At 38.2% G+C, this 22,766-nt stretch overlaps 1 protein-coding gene across 2 annotated transcripts in view; it reads left to right on the top strand.

Moving 5' to 3' along the window:
- The first annotated feature begins 3,650 nt into the window (after nt 1-3,650).
- VSNL1 (visinin like 1) overlaps nt 3,651-22,766 on the top strand; it is a 46,128-nt gene continuing 27,012 nt past the window's right edge. For both annotated transcript variants that reach the window (XM_054383469.1, XM_054383468.1), the window contains exon 1: nt 3,651-3,812. In XM_054383469.1, coding sequence (XP_054239444.1) covers nt 3,651-3,812 — 162 coding nt within the window. The remainder of the gene's footprint in view (nt 3,813-22,766) is intronic.

The following is a 22,766-nucleotide window of genomic DNA, read 5'->3' as shown; positions in this document are numbered from 1 at the left end:
CTGGCTTGGCCATCTTGTTCAGTCCCTTATCTGAGAAGCTGACAGATTATGCACTGTGCTCTGCTGGAGTAGCAAATAAGAGTACAGAACTCAACAGTCCCAAATTATGCCTTCCTCAAATATTGTGGAAAAAATAGTTTCTGAAAGTGTTTATCAAGATGCCATCTGTAGTTTTCATTTACTAGAAGATATTATATGGTGAGGTATATCAGGGATGTTTGGATAATATTTGGGACTTAATGGACAGCCTATGGCAGAACTGGCAGCTGACCAAAACTAGGGACCTGAATCACAGAGGCAGAAAACTGGTGTCTTGTTTCTCCAACTCTGATGACAGAATATGTTTCCCCAGTTCTTTATTCATGTATTCTTATATACATGCAGACCCACTTCTTTTTCCATAGTTTTTACATCCACTTTGCTGAAAACAACATAGCCAACTTTGAAAGATGGTGCTGAGATTCACAGTTCTGTTTCCACCTCTGTGTAGTGCCAGGTCCAAGGGTTGTCAAACGAACATGATAAATGGATAAGAGGATTTTTTAGCAGAAAATGTATCAGTCAAACCATCCGATTTTTTGCCCATTGAAGATGCTCTTTTTCATGTGTAAGTGTCATTGAGTTAAATATTAATGGAAATAAGAACCCAAGTGAAAAAGAGTCAAGTGAAAGCACACTTGGCTAAATTAAGAGAGACAGAAGATGCCATATGAATCTACCTGAGGTAGTGACTATAATTACTGAGAATCTTTAATAGTCCTCTGGGTCCTAAGCAAAGTACCTTATGGCTGCAAAGCACAACACAGTTTAAAGATGGAAAAAAAGAGGAAATGAAGAGGCCCCTTAAAGATTAAAGCAAATAAGCCAGTCTGTTGTTTCACTTAAAAGCCACCTGAGGTGGAGCTGGAAATATACTGTACTGCACATATATATATACATACTTCAGCCTCCATGGGATTGTGGCAACTTAGGTCGATGTCATACATGAGAAGTTGGAGAATAAAAAGATAACGCTGGGACAATTGTTCTAAATGCTATAAATGCAAACCTGATGTTTAGTCAAAATGGCCAGTTGCTGGATACCTGTGTGTACATTTAGGTCTGTGGCAATTAGTGGAAACATTGAACTCTCCCATATTAGAATCATAGAATTGTTTCAGTTTAAGATTGTTTCAGTTTGAGTCCAACCGTTCTCCAATTCTACAAAGTCTGATGCTAAACCCTGTCTCTTAGCACCACATCTATGCATTGTTTGAACACTTCCAGGGATGTGATTCTGCCACCTCCACGGGAAGCCTATTCCAGTGTTTGATAACCCTTTCAGTGAAGAAGTTTTTTCTGATAATTTAAACCTCCCCTGGTGCAACCAACACCCACTTCACTGCAATCTCCTTTCAGGTAGTTGTAGAGAGCAATAAAGTCTCCCCTGAGCCTCATTTCTCTAGAATAAACAACCCCAGTTCCCTAGCTGCTCCTCGTAAGACCTCTTTACCAGACCCTTCATCAGATTCCTTGTTCTTCTCTAGACCCACTCCAAGACATCTTGTCTTTCTTGTAGTCACAGCCCCAAATTTGTGCTAAGTTTACCAAAATGTGTGGATGGGGCCTTGGCAAACCTTAATTAGCACCTGTAATAAACACTTGGGCAAGTCCGTGCAAGCAGGTTCTCGTAGTTTAGAGAAGATGCAGGGCCTCCAGCAAGAAAGTACAACGGTCAATGGTTCCATGTCCCAGTGGAGATCAGTGAGAAGTGGCATCCCTCAAGGGTTGTTCCTGGGACCAGTGTTGTTTAACATCTTTGTCAGTGATATGGACAGTTGGATTGAGTACCCCCCCAGCAAGTGTGTGGATGACACCAAGCCTGTGGTCTGGTTGGCATGCTGAAGGGAAGGGATGCTATGCCGAAGAACTTGGACAGACTTGAGAGGTGAGCCCAAGCCAACCTCATGAAGTTCAACAAGGTTAAGTGCAAGGTCCTGCACCTCAGTAAGGGCAATCTCAAGCACAGATATCGGCTGGGCAAGCAGTGGCTCAAGAAGGGGTGTCAGCTGATGAAAAACTCAACATGAGTCAGCAATGGGCTCTTGGCCAGAAGGCCAACTGTGTCATGGACCTCATCAAAAGAAGTGTGACCAGCAGGATGAGGGAGGTGATTCTTCCACTCTGCTCTGCTCTTGTGAGACACCACCTGGAGTACTGCTTCCAGTTCTGGTGCTCCCAGCATAAGAAGGATGTTGAACTGCTGGAGTGGGTCCAGAGGAGGGCCACAAAGATGATCAGAGGCCTGGGGCTGTAGGAGAGGGTGAGAACAAACCCCCCATAGCCAAAGGGGAGATGGGTCATGGGGTGTTTCAAGAAGACACCTAGTGTCACTAGTAGTATGGCACAGAGCAATGAGTTGGCCACACACAGAGCAGAAGAAATGGTTACATTTGATCTTTCTCAAGGAACGTTCCCATAAAGGAAGTTACATATTGATTCATTGGAAAAGAGAAAAGTACATCCTTCTGAGGAGAAAGAAACTTCCTCTTGAAAATAGAGGATGCCAAAAGCAATAGAGTAATAGCAGGAATAGGTGGTGATATGGACTAGAATTCAAAGCATTCAGTGATATGCTGTAGTTAAAGGCCGAAGCTCTGGAAGATAAAAATGGAAATGCTAAGCTAGGCTCAGGAAAGAAATTATTCACTGCTCTGCAGTGCTTTATGGGACAAGTTAAGTACTGTCTGTCATCTGATTAAAAAAACCAACTAAAAGACATCTGTCACGAAACAGTAGTAGAATTGGAAAAAGCTAAAGAGCAGGATTTCTCAAAAATTTTCTCAAAGGCTGTCTTTGGTAAAACACCAAGGGACCTGGAGATACCTCAAAAGGCCAACATGACTAGCACCAAAATGACTGCATTTATCTATATACACATGTGCATTTTCTGTTTCATTATGGTTTATGTTTAGTATGTATTCAAAATGTGCATACTGCAGTGGTACCTCCAGAGTTAACTGTATTTCTTCTAACTTGATTAAATATAAGCAATATATTGTGTATTGACTACGAAACTCTCAAGTGTATATACTTAAATGTATGCATCTGTGTATATATACACACATATATGTGCGTATATAGAACAATTACATTTACTTTTCCATTTTGGTTTCCTTCATTTTTTGAGATAAAGCATGTGGACTTTGCATTGCTTGTTCCAAGCAGATCATGTAGTGCTGTGTGTTGAAAGCCTGTCTGTCCATAGCCTTGTGAGGAGTAGGTGTTAACAAGGGTGTCATATCAGAAGAGATGTTCAGGACAAAGGTAAAGAAAAATTGTGTTGACATCCCTGAATCTGTGAAAAAAAAAAATTGTTAACATTCAAAGAAAAAGGGAAGCTATCTTTTTCAGCCTTAATGTAAAGAAAAGATAGAAATTACCTAATTTGAAGGCAAATGAACTGCCTGTTTCCGGGCCTGAAGACTCCACCATTTTCATCTTCTAATATTCAAACATAGCTTAGATTTCTGTCTACTAATGAATCTGTGAAGTTTCATTTGACTAAAAGCACAAAACAAGTAGTAGGTTCAAGCTTTGTTGCTAATTCCAGTTTAAAATCTTCACAGCAACTTGGCTAATTGTGTTAATTTATTTCTTCTTAAGGCAGAATGGGGAAACAGAATAGCAAGCTCGCCCCTGAGGTGATGGAGGATCTGGTGAAGAGTACGGAGTTCAATGAACATGAGCTAAAACAGTGGTACAAAGGATTTCTAAAGGACTGTCCAAGTGGTAGACTGAACCTTGAGGAGTTTCAGCAGCTCTACGTAAAAGTAAGTTATTTATTGCGTTCCTTTCATTTAACTGTAGAAAAGATTGCAAAACAATGTAAACATATGATCAAGAGCTGCCAGTCATCTAAACTAAGAAATACTTTTGCAAGGAGAAGCAACAGTGAAAGCAAGGAGATAAATGAGAAGTGCTACCCTCATCACCCCAGTGACTCATATAGCCACAGTGACCAGAACCACAAGTTTAGAAAAAAGCTGTGATTTATCCACAAGAAATATATTCTCAGCAGTCTGTAATTTAAGGACCTCTTTCACCTTCGAAGAGTGATTATGGTCCTCTTCAATTAATGGCACTGTACCTATGCAATGCCACTGGAAGATAAACTCTGTGATTTCTGCACCTGCTCACATAAAAGATTTAGATCCTTTAGATTTCCAAAAAAGTGGTGAAGTTTCATGACAATATGTGCTGTAGATAAGTTATGCACTGTGCACAAAGGATTTCTTTCTCTAAATGTTAAGTGTTGCCTTCCCCCCACACACACACTGTCTCTTTGCCCTCCTTAGATAGAAGACAAAAACCAGGCAGTTTGGTTTATTTTATTTTTATTTGTCATTATTTATTCAAGTTCAATGTAGTCTTTTCCTTACATTTGTTATGAATTTATTCTGTAACAGGAAGAGCATGGGGGCAGCATAAGAAGTGTATTCATGTTACAAAGATAATTATATTTTAATTCAGAATCGAGTATCTGCCTAAAGGTCAGAGACTTCAAAGTAATTTTAATTAGGAAAAATACTGAATGGCGATGATGAACAGTAGGATCAGAACATTCATAATCACAATGTGAGCCTGAATACAAATAAAAAGGCCTTTCAAATGTAAGTAGTTAATACTGAGCACACTGAAAATTTCTGCAAGCAAATGGGACTGTCTTTTCTCTTAAATGCATGCTACAGTCCTTCCCTAAATTTCTTCAGCCTTGAACCAGATTGCTCAGAAAATTACTACCTAACCCCTTTTCCCTTCTAATGAATGATCTAACAAAAACTGCCAACTCCAACTTCCATAAATAAGCTTCTGTCTTCATATTTTAATATTTATGACTCAAGATGTTGCCTCACAATCCTTTTCATAAGAAATGACAAACTTTGTAATAACTGTTATTTTCAGATGAAAGAACTTTTACTGCCTCAGGTTTTGTGCTTGTTAGTGACTGCTAATTTATAGTTCCACTTTAAACCGTACTCGGTGCACATCCAGCAAGATCAGATATCTAATAATTTCTCATGCATATTTCTGAAGAAAGTAATTGGTCTTTATGATATATGGGTTCCAAGTAAAGTATGTCTACTATATAATTCTTTAGAATTATTTTCTTTTTGGCAAATCACAGTAAAGTGATTTTTATTTGGGGGGTGGGGGAGGGGCGTGTGGGGAAGATATCTTCTGAAAATAACTTGAAACTGTTAGGACTTCCTTCATACAAAGAAATATAAGAAGTCTTCACTGATATTTTTACCCTGAAAGGTTGGACTAGATGATCCTTGAGGTCCCTTCCAACCTGGTATTCTATAAATCTGTGAAAATACTAACAAAAGTACTTAACTCATGAAGAAATACCAGAGTTATGTAAACTCATTATTGTGTTTACAAAAATGGTAGTGCAAAGGATAACATAAAAGACACAGCATTATTTTGCTTTTGAAATTTGGAGACAGCTCTATAGTCCTACTAAGCTGCAATATCTGGCTTTTAGTTTTATGGCCTCATATATTTTTAGATATGCACATAAAATGAGATTGTCTCCCTTGTTTTGTTAGTTTTGGGTTTTGAGATTGCTCTGTAACGCTACTGTCATATATTTAATCCAGTATATTGTCATCCTATGTATGATGTTTATATACAGAGCAAAATACTAATTTTGCAGAAGAGAAATACGATTAGCTGTAGTAAATCCAGAGCTTTGCTTTTCCTTCTGTCACAGGAATGCTTGTAAAATAATGGCCCTGGGCTCTCTGAGAAGCTAATAGTCTGAGTGTTGGCTGTGGTGGCGACTTCTCCTGTGTAGGACATTCTGCCCACCTCAGCTGCTGGCTGCAGACAAAACCCCAGATAAGAAATTTGATCTTTCCAGGAGGAGCCACCAGCAGGAGACTCAAGTCGTTATGATTACATTTACAGCATTTCAGTTCCTATATTGCATATGCAGGATAAAAATACATGCAGCATGTATTGATTAGTAATTCCTTTACATGAACTTATGGTTGGGAGAGATGATGTTTATCTCATAGTCTGAACTGGAGTTTATTGAGGATTTCCATAAATGAATATATTGGAAAAAAAATACATGACTTAGCTTCAGTTCAGATTTACATTTTCTTAATGTAACACTTTTTTTGTTTATGAGAGTTGAGTGGTACACTTTCATGTGTATTAATAAAAGGATATTGGTCATCTAAGATGCAAAGAAAGTTCTTGTTTGCTCACACACAGTAAAACATATCCTCAGCTTAAAGAGCAAAAATATTTTAGATTTCATCAGGGGCAATATTTAGAGGTAAATTTCTTGATTATCTCCACTTCTCTTCCATCATAATTACAGAGTGGTTTGCACAACCTTGGGGCACAGAAACAGCATTTTTTTTTGATGAAACATAGCTAGATGATGTGTGCTGGGATCACTCCTAATGTATTACTGCATCTAATGCATGCTAATAGGCTAGAATTGGTCTGAAGTAAAACATTCAGAACATGTGTGATGTGGATGTCAGGTCCTCAGAACAACTCTTCCACTCTACATATTTGTATCAATTGTACTGTGCTGTTTACTAACATAGATGAAGACTGTATTGACTAAAGGGAGAATTACTCTAGCTTGGCTTGGAAGCCTTTGCTATTGAAGTTTCCATTATGAATACAAATCGTATAGTGCTTAAAATAAATAGCAGTTATACAAAAAGACTGCAGAAAAAAAGAAAAAAGTGCAGCACTTTTAGTGGAATTGTCTTTAACAATGTTTAGTCAAGAACACCTCTTTTAAATAAGCAGCTAGTGGGCAGAATATATGCTGATGCATAGTTAGCATTGTTTGCAATCGAACAAGTTCATTAAAAATATTGGTCAATTTTTGGGATCCAGAATCTGTGGTGAGGTGTTAGGGTGCATGTTTCCCTCTGTGGTACTGAATGATGTAAATGCTTCAGCAGTTTCTCAAGTCATTTATTTCAGAATTGCTCATACAGTGTAAGCCCTGAGCCACAAAGAGACCAAGCAGCTGTCCCTACAGTCTGCACAGAGCATGGGATGGGGAGAAACTTGTGGATACCATTCTGAGGAAGCTGAAACTCAAGCCAGCAATGTGTTTACAGCAGTATGTTGTAAACAAGTCTGCCAATGCAAAACTACAAGGTAAAGCTCAGGACAGGAATTTGTATGAAATTCTACGTTTTTCCAGGGTATGTGCATCTGATTTTATATGGGAGTTGTGTCTTTCAAGCCTCTCCTGCATCTAGGGCATTAGAAGTCAAAACAAAATCGACTGACTTTTTTTCTCTTAAGCAACAAGGATAATGCTTTATCTTTACCACAGTGGTTTATATACTCATCAAGCTGTAGAAAACTCTGAATCAATTATTGTGTCCCTGTAACAAGTTTGAATCTGCGCTGCTCACCCTCTCATTGCTCTACCTGTGATGCAATATGCCCTTTTGGGCTGCTAGCAATATTCCAATTAACCACTTTTCTGTGGGAAATAGTGGCAAATAGTATTGGACAGGATAGAACCTACAGTTTCCATCTTCAGAGAAAATATCTTAACCATTAAACTTAATCCTTGCTTGGTTATTTCATTTTCCTTTTCTCTATCCTGAAAAGTTCTTAATTCTTTTATCTTACATCAAACATCATTAGCATTGTGGGTAGAGAGCTGACGGAATTAATACACAATAGTGTCATTAAAATACAATATACCAGTAAAACATTCTAGACTGTTCCTATCACTCTGTAGGGTTTCTTGTGGTCTAGAGGACCAAACACTTTCCTTCAGCTCTTTTGAATATGCCCTAGAGTGTGTAAGTGTGCATAATCAGTGCTAATGTTCACAGGAATTATGCGTGTTTATTAAGTGGAAAATAAGCTTCTATATTGTGATACTTGTTGAACTGGGTCACTGAACATGAGAAACATATTCTCTGGATTAGTATCAGAAACAAGCACCAAGGGAAGAGCAGGATTGAGAGCAATCATGATATAATGCTAGCATTAAATAAAGTAATTTACTTTGTGAATTTATTGCACATCTATTACTTAGCTATGTTTTGGGGTTTTACAGATAATGTTTAGATGAAAAATAAAATAGTAATGCTGTTGATTTAATTACAATCAACATGATTTGTCATATTTTGTGGCTTCTATCTCACATTCCATGCTTGAAGGGGACTGATTTCTAGTCCTTCATTTTAATATGTGTATAACAAAAGAATCTCAGAAATCTATTGAAATTTAAATGGGTATATTTGCAGGACCTTTTTCTCTATCCAGATTTTCAAGACACACTAGCATCTTTCTAAAGATGGCACAGACCTCCTCAAAATGTTAGGTTAGAGCTGCCTGTCAGGCTTTCAGTGGCTGTGGAGAAGTGGGATTCCAGAACAGCACAGCTGTGTGTTTACTGATGTGCCTAACAGAAGTAGTTGCACTAGCAGAAACTGATTTTCCGGGCATTGGCTCTTCTAACTGGAAGAGCTGTGCTGGTTTTATGAGTGCATTTCAGCCAGTTATGTTCTCCCTATAACAGAAGTAATTTTTTAGGTATGTTAGACCAATGTTAGGTATATTATACCAATCCTATCTTGCTAAAGACCCACAGCATGTTTTGAAATCACGCAGATTATTATAAAAATATGGATGTATCTGCTTACACAATGGTTGTAGCCCATGCTATTGCTACCTTCCAGAAGATCATGTCTGAAGTACCTCACAGTCTTCTTGGATAATATACAGTATGTTTGTTGGATACACCACCTAAATTTAACGTAGAATGCATCATATGTTACATGTAAACATGAGTAAAAAGTCCTTGAACAAGTTAACAGTACTGTTGTGTTACTGAATTTTTAAGACTTACATCGAATAATAAAACAACTATTATTATGTTAGAAACAATTAGCATTGGATGCAGACAAGCAAAAGTAGCTTTGATCCAAGGACATTACCAGGTGACTCTATAAGAAGCAACACATACAAAGATAGGCAAATAGAGCCTTGAAAGAAATGACAGTAAGATTATTGGCATCAGTAGAAGTTTTGCTGTGAGGGTATGTTGTAGAACAATCTGTGAGGCAAAGATCCTTAATGCATTCCTTAAGCACTTAATACCAATCTGCGCATTGGAGACACAGTAAAATTAGAAACAAATGCTCCTAAAGAGTGAAAAAAGCCTTTCACCAGAAGTGCAGTGAAATTTCCTGTAAAAGGAAAATTAATATAGCGGGATCCAAAAAGCAGTGTGCTGAAAATCAAATGCTTTTGTGGTCCAGCATTACCACAGGGGAGTAATTTTTAGGATGAAATATGTTTAGTGCCCCAAAGCTGTATTAAATTTGGTTTCTGATAACTCTAAAAACAAAAAGGTCACAATTACTTCTCATGAAGGACTTGGTTAAAAAAATAAAAAAAATAAATGAGGCACAGTCTTGTTGCCTAGATGTTTTTCTTGCAAAACCGCTTTTGCTGTTCTTCCTCCTCCTCCTTTTCCTTATAACATGAAAGGGCAGGTGCTGTGCCAAAATGCAGGTCTACTAGAAACCACACAAGAGGCTTAATATTCATTTCAAACAAGCAGAGATTGTGCTACATGAATTTTAAAACAAAGGACCAGAATGTTTCTTAGATTTAAAAATAAAATTAAAAAGCCCCTGAAGGCAGTGTTAACTTTGAAGTTGACTTTGAATAACTCAAGGAAGAAGAAGATGTTGGTAAAATGTCTTTCTGCTGCATTTCTGTCTCTGTGGTGATCACAGGAAAAATAAAAACCTGATTTTATTAAGCAGAGCTTTAAAGATCAGCAACCATATTAAAAAATAAAATACAGTAAATAAGTATGGATTCTCATTTAAGCTGCAAAGTGAAATGAAAACAGTAATGTTCAGAACAGGACCAGCATGCTGGATGGTAGTGAACTGTTCTGAAAATATAGCTGTAAATCACAACATGGGATAGTGAGAGCCTTTAAAAATGTAGAATGGAGTCAGTTTAGATTGAAATCCTAATCTCACTGATACTAATGGCAGTTTTCATTCCTGATCCTTATTTAAGCCCATAGGACTGCACTGAGCTCCTCAAATTGTTTATCATCATAGGACCCTCATCCTATAGTGCAAGCTCCATTAATGCCCAGTTCTACAAGCAGGATTTAGAGTCTGGAGAGCTCCTTTTCTCACGTGTGAAAAACAGACACATTGCTAGCTGTCATGTAAAGGCAGTGCTTATTTAAAAACTAAATCTGTGTGGATGAGCGGTGAGCGTAAGCGTCCTGAAGTTAGCAGAAAAATGGTTTCAGAGGCAAAGGACAAATCCTTTTCTTTCAGCATCATTAGCTAGTGTCTAATTTTAAAGTCTAAAATATTTATTTTTTTGCTTCCATTGCAGAGCACATAATGGCCCATATCCTCCAGACAGTCTCAGGAGACTCTAAATCTAGAAAACGAGGAAGTCAGACAATTCTAAGAGATGAAATCTAAATAGCTAAATCTTAATTGCTCCAAATACCAGCTTGTGGAGTGTCAAGGCTAGTGGGATGAGTCTTCTTGGTGCTTGAACAATTCAGTAACGTGCTGACACCCTCTCTGTGAGAGGCAAGATTGATGGTCACATGAATCCATAAAGCATTGACTGTCTGAAGGCATCTCCAGGGCTTACAGAGTCAGCAGATGTGTGGGGATGTGAAGTTTAGTCCAAACCTCTAATTGTTACTGAGTATTGAATAGTTCTGTAATTCTGTGGTTATGTGTGGTTCCTGGAGGCACTCTGAAGTAGCATCAAGTCCAGAGCATTTAAGAGAGTATGTACAGTCAGGGCAAGATGATCCATCCTGGAACACTTCAAAATCTAAACATGTACATGCGTGCACTAGCGTCCAATGGATACGATAAAAGAATCTAGGCTAGGTAAATTTTCCAAGGATAACATGCAAATTACTTTTTCTGAGGGAAGTTCACCAATTCCCAAAACAGTCATGCATTTTTATGAGACCTTGTGCCTTTACAGCTCACCTTTGCTCTCTGTTGGACTCCTCAGAGAAATCACAATGATGAATTTACGATACTGTAAATATTGCTGTAGCAAAACACTGAATTAATTAATACAGTTATGATTTCCCTGAAGGGTAATACAGAAGGAGTGGTGCATCTTGGATAGACACAGCTATTGTTAACATAAAGTATCAATGACCTCAAAGAAAAACAAAACAAAACAAACCAACAAACAAACAAAAAACCCAAAAAGCCAAAAATCAGCAAACCATCAGTGGCAAAGTCCTATAGCTGTTACATCATTCAGGTCTGTTATTTGTTGTAACAAATTTTACCACTGCTAGGTAGTCTTCAGAGCTGCTGTCAAGACTAATCAGCAATTCACAACCTTTACCCAAACAGTTGCAAAAGTTAAGTGTTTGGGACTTTTTTCCTCCTGAAATATCCAATTTCCTAGTTTCCTTCATACCACCTCAGTGCTTTTCTTATCACAAGGAAGGGTGATCACAAAACTTGTGAATTCTCTTAAGGATGGACAGTGGAGAGATGGAGTGGTAATACTGACTGTACATTGTTCTCTTCCAATATAAATAGAGTAACCATGAATGGAACATATAAAGTCTCTTTATTATGTGTGGATGGTTGAAATACAAAAAAAACCCATAAAACCCACTTGCTTGATATTTTTGGCAGCATCAGAGTTGAAATTAATAAATGGGTCAAAATAAAAATGGCCCTTATTTTATTTCTCTGAAGTGAGGGCTGGGTTTTTTCCATACAGAATGGCTTGAGAATGACTTCCTGAAGTCATTCATGTGCATTAGAATAGTACAGCATTATTGGCCAGCCATTAATCAAGCATCTGCTCTAGATCTGCACTATAATCTACATTCTACAGTTGAACTGTAGACCATGTCTAGGCAGAAACATGCTTTGATTTAGAAACCTGGATCATCTTTAAACTTATTCTGAAGGCTTGAATGCATGTGGTTTGTTACTTGAAACAAACTGATCTAGGTCATTTAGAGACTTCAGTTTGTCACATTTCTTGAACTATAAACATTTCTGTTCGCTTAAAATATTAAAAAAGCTTTTTGATATTACAGCCTTCCTAAAGGAGCCTTTGAAACCAGGGCATTTCATTTCAACACTGGCGTAAACTGATTTAAAGTATTTTATTTTAAAACACTGAAGTGCTTTCCTCTAGCATCAAAGTTGCTAGCAAGCTAGCAAACTAGCTTGCAGTATCTCACTTATACACAAAGGCTAGGGTTGAAAACAGAATTCTTGTTTTGTAAAGGTATAGATGGGAACTTCTGTTCTGAACCAAGTTCTTTCATCCTGGTACAGCATCTCCAACCCCATGCCTCAGCTTCAGCTTCCTGGGGATCTCAGTAGTCCTTCAGAAAACTAATTTACTTTGGTGATATGTGCTTCTGGAGCTTCCCAAATGGACAACTCTTAGTCACTGTAGCTGGGTATGAGTACTCCAAAAATTAAAGGAGTCCAATTAGTCTGGACCATGGTTCTCACAGCCATGCATTGAGTTTCAGCCTGCTCCATCTGCTTGTGGTACTCTGAGATGTCAGGTCACTATTAGCACTGCAGTGCATGCTGCTGTGGGTAGCTATAGCTGTGCAGGTAATGAAACTTCAGGTGCTTTGTCTGGATTCCATGGTATGGAAAGGCATTTGGGAGTTTGCTTAGTTACCAAATTAAATGCAGTTTTTGTTATCATGCAGACATTAGTTAGGATTCCAGACAGGTTTCTACTAATCATAGCCTGAACATTTCCAGTACCTTGGGATATCAACTTTCTTTTTCTTCGATGAAAGTAGATTTCCATCTTTTCATGTTTAATTAAGGCTCACAGGAATAGACTATTTGCACTTACAAACCTATTGATTGCTGAATTGAGATGCCTTGCCACTACTTGGCATGAGAATTAGCTAGCTATCTTAATTTTATATTCAATTGCAAACAAAACAAAATGAGAAAAACATATGGTTTGGAAGATAAAGTAATCAACACAAGGAAATTCAGGCTGGAGGAGATTTGCCATTTTGCTGAAATACGTATGAAACATTCTCAGAAGAGCTTGGTGTGAAATCCACCTGTCTAAGAAGTTGTGAAGTTTGGCTGTCTGATTGCAAGGATAGCCCAGAACCGAATATACAGCTTTAAATAAAATCTCCCTGTAGTCCAGGAGAACAGCAGTATAAACAGAAGCGTAAATCAACACTACAGTTCACCTCAAAGTCAATCCCATGTTAACAAAGTTATTTAAAAAAAAAAAAAGCTCATTAATTCAAATAAGATTTTATATGGACCTTGTCAACAGTTTTCAACAGAGGTATATTCAATTATAAAAGTTATTTCTAGATGCCTGTGTCCCCTATTATTTGTAAGGATAAAGCCTAGAATTGCTGTTATCCTTTACGAGGAAATTACACAGCTGTATGCATACTCATGACTTTTCACAGCTTTTCTCGACAGATATTCACTGATTTGCTCCTCCCTGTCAAACTCATCAGGCTAGGAGATGGTTAAAGCCATTTGGCTGTGTGATTCCGGCCCCTGGTGCTAACACCAAATACACAAGAACTGCTGAATAGGAGCAGTACTTGAATTTATTTTTGTGTTCGCAGGCTCCAGCTACCACTGCTTCTTGTGTCCACGTTGAATAGATCTGTGTCCCTCTTCTGAGTATCTTTTTGGTACTGGAAACACTTTTAATTGTGTTGGTGTTAATTAATGTGGCAATTACAGTGCCTAATTTTATAATATGTATTAGTGCAGATAATGATGTAATTAAACCATGTAACTGAAACAATGGAGTTGTCTAAGAATGAACCAATTAAAAGAAGAAATTGTGCTGTGAACTATTCACAGGACACCACAGGTACAGCCTGCAGATGACTTCAAGAGACTCCCTCCTAGCATGGGTCTGTTTTCACCAGAATTAACTGCAGCCAACTGCTTTTCAGCCAGCTGCTAAACACGGGTAGCTGAAAGGTGATGCTCTTTGGATATAGTCCCAGAGAAATGCAGATGTCCCTTCAGAGTCTCACAACTCATGCACATGCCTTAACCCTCTTGGGAAGGATGCAGCTGTTCCTCTCACTAAATCACTGCTTCCCACTTTCACAGATGTTGGTAACACTTTGGAACATTGAGTGTGTCCTCTGTGTACTCCATTAATACTCCTAACTTCATTTGTATAAAGCACATCTCCTTCCCTCAAGGTCCAGTTTCTGCATTTCAATAAAAAGCACCTTCGGCACATTGACTTTAATATTACATATGGAATGATAAACTTGGTACAAACATTGCATGCATACATTAAACTTCTCTCAGTTTCTTAATTAGGACAAGTCACTTAGGGGGTAAGCCATCACTCTAAGTTCATAATTGTTTAGTGGTGACAAAATCCCAAAGTATTCCTGAAGGAACAGTCATACCATTTCATGTATATCAAAAGCCACACAAAGATACAGCTGATCATCAGTTTCACAGTAAAGGTACTGCATAGGTCATTTTCACCTTGTCTTTTCTGTTGCTCATTTGTGCAGAATAAGGGATGCCTTAATAGTCCATTTGTTATTTTAGGAATTCATAATTTCCAATATATTACTTTTTTCAAACACAATATCCATGTTTGCCATTCGCTTGGCTGGTTGTTTTAAAAAAAGAAACACGCAGCCTGAGAAAAGTAAATTTTCTAAGTTGCAGTATATTGCAGTATTTTCTTAAAAAGACAGCAAGCAAACTGTGGTTAAAGTCTAGAACAGCTCTTTAAAGCATATCTAATACTTATTAGCTTCTTTTTTTTTGAGCTGGCAGAAACGCTGGTATATGAAATACAATTCTGAAAATGGGAGTTTATAATGCTAAAAATCATATTTAATTGTAAGAGTGCTATGTTAATCTTGGCTTGAAGAAGCAATTATTTTTCTATCAATTAGTTCTAGCTACAGTTAAATACAATATATGACAAGGGAAGCCAAATAAATTAGTGGCCTTGTGTTAGAATTGCAAACTCCATGCCACAAATTAGCCCCCATGGCGTATTAGTCTATCCGCTCATTTATTTTTAAGACTCCTTTCCCCTGGAGTTTTTCTATATAGCAGGAAAATGGTGCTTAATGGGCCTGATGTTATTTTCACAGAGCCATAAATTCTGGGCTTATTCTAACGTACAGCCTAGAATAGGGAGAACAAGAACAGTTTCTGCTTTTTGTATCTACTACCCTGAGGTGTCTTTGAAGCATAAAAAATCATGAAGGAGAGTATCTGTTCTAAAACAACATGTAAAGGAACCCTATTTTTGCTCTCATAAAATTAAGTTGTTCATACAGAAAATCAGCAGCAGGTCCAGGGCAACAGAACTGAGTAAAAAGAAGTATTGCTGACAAAAGATAAAAGCTGGACTTTGTATTCAGCAGTTTCTTTGAAAGAGATGTACCTCTTTGTTACCTCTTGTAAGAATAGTGACATTTTGTCAAAGAAATCAAATCTATTTCAAAAGGCTGAATTTAACACATTCAATATAAAAATTACATCAGCACATGGCCAAAATTATTAAAGACTTGAAAATGATTGATTGATTTGGCACACAAAATTCTAATAGGCATCCTAGGGAAGCACACTATCAGTGGAAAATTAGCTCTTGAGCTCTATCCAGTGGGCAGTCATCAGTGTGAGATAAAAGAACTGCGTTCTGGCTATCCAAGGGTGGATTTTTTCCTGCACAGGCACAATAAATAGCTTTTGCTAGCAGTAAAGACACTGCCAAATCAACCTATCTGAATATAAAGTATGTTGTGCTCCAGAACAGTTAATCCCTATGAAAACATTATCCCTGCATTATTGCCAATAGTACTTGCCTTCAGGCAGCTTTCAGTTGTTTCCATCTCCTATACATGTGCCCATTGCTCTTTATTTCCATGTGATTGTTCATCTCAATCATTTTCTTTGCTCTCATCTATTCTGGGCTCATGTGCATGCATTTCACATATTGCCAGAATACTTTGGAATATATTTAAGTTTCCAGGTTCATAGAAATGTTATTCTATGCATAATGCTATGCAAGCAAGTATGCAGTCCTAAGACCACCACTGATTTGTGTGTGATGGCCTCTCTCACTGTGAAGTAGACCAATGGGCAAGAACACCTTTAACCTTTTCTCCTCCTATCCCTAGAGTGAAACCCTGGAGCTGTGTAAAAGTGTCTTGGAAGTCCTCTGTGTGTGTGGTGTGACTGAGTTCACATAGCTTGCTCGGTGAAGAAGGCTTTCTCAGATTTTGTCATCATCATGTTAATGTAATAGCTGGTTCAAGGGACATCTGACATCATGTTACCACGGAGGCATCTCAGAGACAAAAGAACAAGAAGGCGAAAACCCTCTCTTTAGTAGAAGAGCAATCCCTAGTTACTGTGTGTGTAGATAATTTACTGCATTACAAAAGTAATCATAACAGCACACAAGTCACATGTGAAGTGAAAGCATAGTAGTGGAGGGTAAGAGTTTGACCAAAGTGAGAGTAAATTTTTTGGTGTAATCCATGATGGATTAAAAATGCGCTTTCTGCATAGCTGAAACTCATTTATTGTGTTAAGGCCTCAATTCTTGCTATCACTGGGTAAATTCACAGAACAGAGTATAATAAGAACACAGAAGTTTTCTTGCTCAAGAAGCAAAGTTCCAATCTTCCTGGGGTGGGCCAGAACCTTCGCATCTCCAAACTCCAACACAGTCCTGACAGTCAGGCATGTAGAGTCTTGAGTGACATCCCCAACTTTTTCTTGACCATAATGCACTTCTCAGGTAGCTCATCTCCTTCTTTCCAAGAGCACTTGCTAGATGAGTTGTGAAGCCTGATGTAATGCCTGCACCTTTGTCCTGTTCTTCTCCATCTTTTTAATTTCTGCAACTCTGCCATATTGAGCAAGGGATGCTGTGACTTCACTATAATGAGAAGCTTGCTAGTAGTTGTGTTCATTTGACCTATGATGTGTGTTTGGTGATTCTGTTTTAATTTGTTTCTCCCTTTACCTTAAGTAAAGGTCATCAGAAGGCCAGCCCTACCTTCTATGCAAAGAAGGATCTTACAGCTGAAAACATTTCTAAAATACAAGTCTCCAAGCTGTGGCAAGATTATGCATAGCAAAGCAAAGTGAGTGGGCATAGCTGAGTCTTCATTAATCACTGGTAATGGAGATGAGAAACACCACAGAAGTGGAACAAGCCAAAATATTTTACTTGAACAAAAATAAAAGGTTGAAAAGATTTTTCTTTGGAAAAAGTTTTAAAAGGCCTTTCTTTTTAATCACTGAATTTATATACTTCTAATTTACTGTTTCAGAGGTTTGGGAATTTCTTGTAATTTTTTTTGTTATTAAATTCTAGGGGGGATTAATGCCTGTTACATAAACGGTGTCAGTGTCAAAAAGCACAGGTTTGAGAAAGGAAAAGAGAGAAGAAATTGAGGCTGGGTGAGAGTAAACTTGCTGGAGATGAATAAAATACATCTTTATAAACCTAAGGGGCTTAAAAATTATCACAGATGATAATAGCAATGTTGGCAGAGGGACACTGTCTTGACAATCCATTCCATGTTTAAGGTTATACATCTGTATGAAAATACATAGTTTGAGAAGAACTGTGCTGCAGTCTTTTAAGTATGGTTATAAATGAACAACTTGAAAAAACAGTGGTCCTGCTTAAATCCATGGGAGATCTGACACCTGCTGTAGGACCAAGACTTAACTTGCATTGTATCAGTGTCTTGTTTTATAACATGATATACTTTGCCAAACAATGACAAATGGCCTTACAACTAATTTTTCGTGTGTGTGATTAGAACTATGTTCACCTCTTTCGTCCTGTGTATGGAAATTCCTTTTCTCTTGGTAACTTCCACAGGCAAATAAACCATTACCATGCTCATCCTGAACTGACACATAGAGTATCTGGAAGTGCAGAAGAGAAGATGCTAGAGTGGGCACCCCTGGGAACTCCCATTCAAGCCATCATGGGTTTTTTCAGGTCATTGGCCAAACAAATCAGATTACCACATCTGCTAATCCAGATGGTCTTTCTAGTGTCATGGGGCAAGTACAGTCAACATACTATCTACAACTAGCACAGGGATTGTCTTGGCAACTTGCTGCAGAAAAGGAGCTTTATTATGGTAAACCACTGTTAAAGGCATTTGATGGTGATTTCCTTCTCAGCAGATAAACTGAGTGATATGTCCAGCCATGCTTTGGATACACAGGTAGCAACTTAGGATACTGAAGAGTGCTCTGGTTGGTTTCTGGATTGCAAGTTAAGAACATTAATTAATCAATCTTCTGATTAGTCTTGCTTGATATTATCAGACCTTTTTATTTCTTTGATTCTTTTTCCAGCAGCTTTCAGCAATAGAATATTGTGTGTGTATTCTGGGTTCATGAGGCTACTTCTTTCTTTTTCCGCTGGTTCCGCTGTGTGTACATTAGTACCGTTAGGGTCTATACAACATAATTAAAGTAGAAGAATGAAATTGTCACAAATGCTTTATTTGCAGTTAAAAGAAACTACCTGAGATCTTTTCCAATTGATCATTCAGTTGATTATGGCCCTATAAGAAAGCTTCTCTCAGAAGATGATCCATCTGTAGTTAACTCTTAAAAACTTGCAATGACTTGCTCTTATAACGGAGCCAGAAAGTTCAAATCTTGTATGACACTTATGTAGAGTTAATAAAATGGATTTTGCCCACAGAGACCCTGACAATTCCAGTATTAAAGGAGAAACATATGGGGCTATGTTATTATTGGTGGGCAAAAGAGTCACCAGGGGGCAAATCATGTCCTTAAAAGACAAATGCATGCGAGATATGGCAGAAACCATTCTTTGAAGGAACCTATCTATTTTTACCAAAAGGGTGCCAGTGAGCTGCTAGAAGGCTCGAATTGGGAAGAGGAGTCCAGATACTGGTGAGAGGTAGTCAAGAGAAAAAACAATTTTACGTAAGAAATTAAAAATTAATCCAAATCGCAAGGTATCATAATGTGGTTTGGAACACAAGAATGTTTTATATTAAGATCTCATTATGTTTTCTTAGCAAATAGATCTGCCAAGATAATAGATAAGCTCAAAAATCACATACTTTGTATTACTGTTAAAATCAAGGATCTGGTGTTGTCATTGGTGAGATCAAGTCCCATGAATGCTGATGAACAAGAGGAAAATAGAGCCTGAGATACAGGAAGAGGAAAGTGCATTTAGATATTTGTAAGATTTCTCTGCTTAGCATAGAGATGTTCTTATTGAAAAGGAAAAAGATTGTTTCTGACTTTTTATTAGCTTTCTCATAATTGTGATTACTTTAAAAGTCATAAGCCAAGAAATTCTAAATGAGACAGTATAATTATAATATATAACTGCAACAATGCTTCCTTCCATTCCTCAGTTGTATTGTGAAGCTTAGTTAATTTTTGTACAGCAGTAAAATGCAAAATGCCATAAAAGTATTAACCTGTTTTGGTTTTTCAGTGAACTGATTATCACAGGATGTTAGGAGTTTGAAGGGCCCTCCAGAGATCATCTAGTCCAACCCCCCCTGGCAGAGCAGGGCCATAGAATCCAGTGCAGGCCACACAGGAATACATCCAGAGGAGTCTTGAAAGTCTCCAGAGAAGGAGACTCCACAACCGCTCTGGAGAACCTGTTCCAGTGCTCCTTGATCCTTACAGTAAAGGAGTTCCTCCTCATGTTGAGGTAGAGCTTCCTGTGCTGTAGTTCATATCCGTAACTCAAACTATTCTGTCCCAAATTATCAATCTCCAAGCTGTGCAGGAAGCGTGGATAAAATAAAAAGGCAGTAGCTTGGGCTCTGCAAGGAGACTTGTGACTGAAAACCTCAGCTGTCACTTTAAAGAGATGCTAGAATACAACCCCCAACCCTCCCACATGTGTAAATTAAGTAATTGTCCTTTTTTTACATAGTTACCTTTATCTCTTACAGAGGCACAGCAGAATTCACACAAGCTATTCATTTACCATTTTTGTTACCATTTTTCTAGCTTAGAAGCCAAACTTGATTTTTGAGGTACTATGAAGTCTTGTAAAGGAAATCTATTTATGTAAGACTCAGAAAACTGAGTTCAGTTGATGAAACAATCACCTTTAAATTAACATATTTCTGGAAAAAAAAAATTACATCAGTAGACACAAGAGTACTTATTTCCATATATTTCAGTGTGTTTGGAAGCAAAGCTATTAAAAAATAGCTGTTACAGAATCACAGAATCAGGGAGTGGTAGGGGTTGGAAAGGACCTCTGAGGATCACCTAGCCCAACTCTCCTAGAGTCTCCTTCCTACCCTTTTTCTGACTCAAAAATTGAGTCAGGCTGCAAAATTCAGCATGGATTATGGAGTTTTCTTTCTAGAATGATATAATTTAATATATTGGTAAGGCAACTTCATTCTTTGAGTCATGAATTTACTTCATACTTACAGATGCTGGCATGGTCTAGGGGAAGGTGTCCCTGCCCATGGCAAGGGGGTTGGAACTAGATCATAGAGTCAGGAAATCATAGAATCACTGGACTTGGAAGTGGCCTCTAAAGATCATCTAGTTTAACCCCCCTGCCTCTCCCACCACCAGCCTTGATCTTTCCAAAGCAGCTCCTGCTCCCTCTACACCATCCTCCAGCCTGCCTAAACAGCTCCTGCTCCACCATCACCATTTTTGCACCCATCCCAGAGCTGGGGGCAAAACACTCAACCAGCCAAGATACCACCCAGCAGAGCTCAGCCCACACTCATGGATGATATTGGAGTAGTCATCAACCCTATTCCTATCTGACTGGGGGGCCACCAGGCCCCCTGGCCTTTAGTCCACCATCACCAATCACCCAGTGTGCACCATGGGTACTCACCAGAGATGACTGGAGGAGAACTCCTCAACCCAGATGGGCTTATCTTAGAGCTTCTACCTCTCCTGGGGGGGGATTAAAAAGGGGAGTGGGCGGGGAGGGCAAAGTGGCCACACCTGGGGTGGGAGGAGACTCTAACCGAGCCCAGGTGCTCCGGGATTTGAAGGGAAAAAGGGGGAAAATGGGGCAGGTGGTGTGGAAAAGGGGCAGATATGGTGGGAAAGGGAGATGGTGGTGAAAGAAGGGGATTTTAAAATATATTTTCCATAAATCTTCCATAATGCACAACTGCAGTTCATGGTTTGCTTTTCCTCCATGCAATAAGAACAAACCCATCAATACTTAATAAAATAAAGCAGATCTTTCACAAGGTTCTTAAAGAGGATAATTTTAAAAAAATCTATATAAACTAAACTGTATTTTATATTTGTCATGCTGGTTGTTGGAGTGGCAAATCAGTGTTTAATTGCAGCAGTATTTCTCATGAACATGCTGACACAGTGACAATAGGTTTGACCTAGAAATATTTGTGGATTTTCATTTTTCTGGGCCTTGCAACAAAATTGGAGTGTTCTCATGGGAGCCAGAGACACAGCTGATGGAAGTGAATAGAGAATGAGTGACACAAGCTGACAAATGATCATATTTAGAAAGGGATAAAAACCCACAAATAAATGGTGTTCAGTTGGAATAAATAAAACTTTTTGTCAAATATTCAGAATAGGAAAATTGTTACTTTTTTCTTTTCTGCTTTACAGAATTCAGTGAAGAAAGAAACCATGTGCAATACATAAATCTGCAATGTACAAACAACAAATGGAGTTAGAGGTCAGAGACTGTGGCACTGTAGACGATGTTTTAAATTATCTTCAGGTCAAAGGAGTCCTAAACAAGATCAGAATATCAAAAAAACTGCTTTGCAGACTGTAAAAATCAGTTTGGGTTAGAGGTGGAAATGGATTTAAGTTAATTTTCAGGAGATTATTAGCACCTTTGGGGCTAGTACTCAGATCCTGTGAGTTAAAATTCAGGACATTCTTCACTAGCTCATTGCTTATTTAGTCACCCTCATCCCTGCCACTGAGCTTCCACACAAATAGTACAATACAGTACGCACTGGGGTTAAATTTGCCATCTGAAGGCTAGTTTGTCATTTGGGCTGCACTAGAGTCAGTGGAAAAAGAGGGACGTTTCCAGAGGATTATTCACTTTGTCTACTTTACACAAAACAAAACCACCTTCACTTATTTACTAGCTAATGAACTGAGGGAGAATTCTCAAGAGGAATTATTCTGATCTTAACCATTTATTTTTGTAAAAACTTCATGATGGCATGGAAACGCCATTTCCATTCAAGGCATTCTTAAGTTTCGTAGCCATGTTTTAGATGTAGACAATTTAGATGACTTAAGATAAATTGCATTCTGACACATGCAAAGTTTTAAGCCTTAAGTCTGTAATGGTGAGCAATAGTCACAGCCCTCCAGCATAGATACATTCATAGATTCATAGAATACCAGGTTGGAAGGGACCTCAAGGATCATCTAGTCCAACCATTCAGGGTAAAAATATAGTTTAAAGGCTATGGCCCAGCACATGCTATATGCCCACAATGCAGAAGATACTTAAGCACGTGTTGGAAGGAACAGCCCTCATCACTGGTTGGAGTCATTCTCAAGTCCATATATTTTGAGTTTGGGTTTTGTTTCAGATTCCTTCTTCCTATGGTACCATAGAATTAAGAAGCTTCAGTTGTAATCCACATGTTTCTATGAGCATACGGACCCAGCAAATATAGATTAAGAGGTACTTTT

The sequence above is a fragment of the Indicator indicator genome, chromosome 9 (genome assembly GCF_027791375.1).
Source record: "Indicator indicator isolate 239-I01 chromosome 9, UM_Iind_1.1, whole genome shotgun sequence".
Taxonomy (NCBI): domain Eukaryota; kingdom Metazoa; phylum Chordata; class Aves; order Piciformes; family Indicatoridae; genus Indicator; species Indicator indicator.
Note: the sequence above shows the minus strand (reverse complement) of the source record. Positions and strands in the feature narration are given on the sequence as shown.